Genomic DNA, 1,140 nt, shown 5'->3' with positions numbered 1-1,140 from the left:
GGTTTACACTGAGAGAAAACAGAGGGAGCCAGGAAAGGCTCCCCGCTGGCCTCTGGAGTCCAGGAGCCTTGGGAAGGCTGAAAGTCAGCCCTGACCAGCAGGCTTAGTTGTCCTGAGAAGAGTCACTGAGGCCACCTGGTCCAGTTCACCAGGTCTCCCAGGGAAGCACAGGCATCTCTGGGTCCCCAAGCACAGTGCCAGAGAAGATATCCCCAATACCCATCTGAACAGGGCTGAGGGGATGCTCCCTGGCAGGCCAGCGCCCAGGTGGTCCTGAGGCCTGGTGGGTGCAGCATGGGAAAGGCTCAGTCCACAGGTTCATCTCGCAGGATGGTGAGGACACGTGCGCCTCCCTCGCAGAGCAGGCTGTGTGCAGCCCGGCACAGGGTCAGCCAGGACCGCCCCTCCGGCTGTGCAGCACTTACCAGGGGGAGGAGTTCAGCCATCAGGACCTGGGGGCAGGGCAGGGCCAAGGTATCAGGGGCACCTAGGCTGGGGGCAATCCTGGGACAAGCTTTGAAGCCCCCATGCTTCAGCCCCTCCCTCCTGCCATCCCTAGCTCAGTCTGGCTCGTGCACTTCCCAACCCACACACACAGACCCCAGGCTTGCCCCCATTCTCCTGGGTTCTGGGGGGTGGAGCAGTCAAGCCCCTACCCTCAGGTCCTCCTCAAGGCTGCAGACCTCTGTTGCACCCCATCTCCTCTTCCAGAAGCACCTTTTCCAAGTGGATCTGCTGGTCCAGCACGGCCACTCGCAGCTTGAGGGCCGCCAGGGTCTGCAGCTCCTGGGTGCTGGAGTAGACAAGCAGCTGGGGGCTCCACGTAGGCTCCGCTCCGCCCCTACAGGACGGCGAGGCTCTGGGGGGCCTCCCCACAGGACACGGTAATGGTGGCCGTTCCGCCACCGCTGTGTGCACAGGAGAATGTGGCCTTTGGGGTGGCAGCCGAAGCCGCGGCCCCGCTTTTCCTGTTTGCTTGGCTCTCCCAGGCATCTGCACCACTTGCCCTGCCTTTAGGGGAAAGGTGGGCTTTTAGGACAGTCCCGTGCAAGATGGTGTGTCTTGAGCTTGGACTTGCTGGCAGGGAGTCCTCTGTGGGGTGGCCCTCTGCCTGCCTAATTTCTTTACTGCGTTTATGCA

The 1,140-nt window shown here is 62.3% G+C and overlaps 1 protein-coding gene across 1 annotated transcript in view; it reads right to left on the bottom strand.

Moving 5' to 3' along the window:
• Positions 1 to 289: 289 nt before the first annotated feature.
• Positions 290 to 1,140, bottom strand: part of LOC105529797 (chromosome unknown open reading frame, human C16orf59) — a gene marked incomplete at its 5' end in the record, with an annotated part of 4,710 nt that continues 3,859 nt past the window's right edge. Inside the window, 2 exons of the mRNA XM_011967040.1 lie at positions 290 to 452; positions 718 to 908. Coding sequence (XP_011822430.1) covers positions 306 to 452; positions 718 to 908 — 338 coding nt within the window. The remainder of the gene's footprint in view (positions 453 to 717; positions 909 to 1,140) is intronic.

The sequence above is a fragment of the Mandrillus leucophaeus genome, unplaced genomic scaffold, assembly GCF_000951045.1.
Source record: "Mandrillus leucophaeus isolate KB7577 unplaced genomic scaffold, Mleu.le_1.0 Scaffold78, whole genome shotgun sequence".
NCBI classification, from domain to species: domain Eukaryota; kingdom Metazoa; phylum Chordata; class Mammalia; order Primates; family Cercopithecidae; genus Mandrillus; species Mandrillus leucophaeus.
This window is presented reverse-complemented; position numbering and strand designations above follow the sequence as displayed.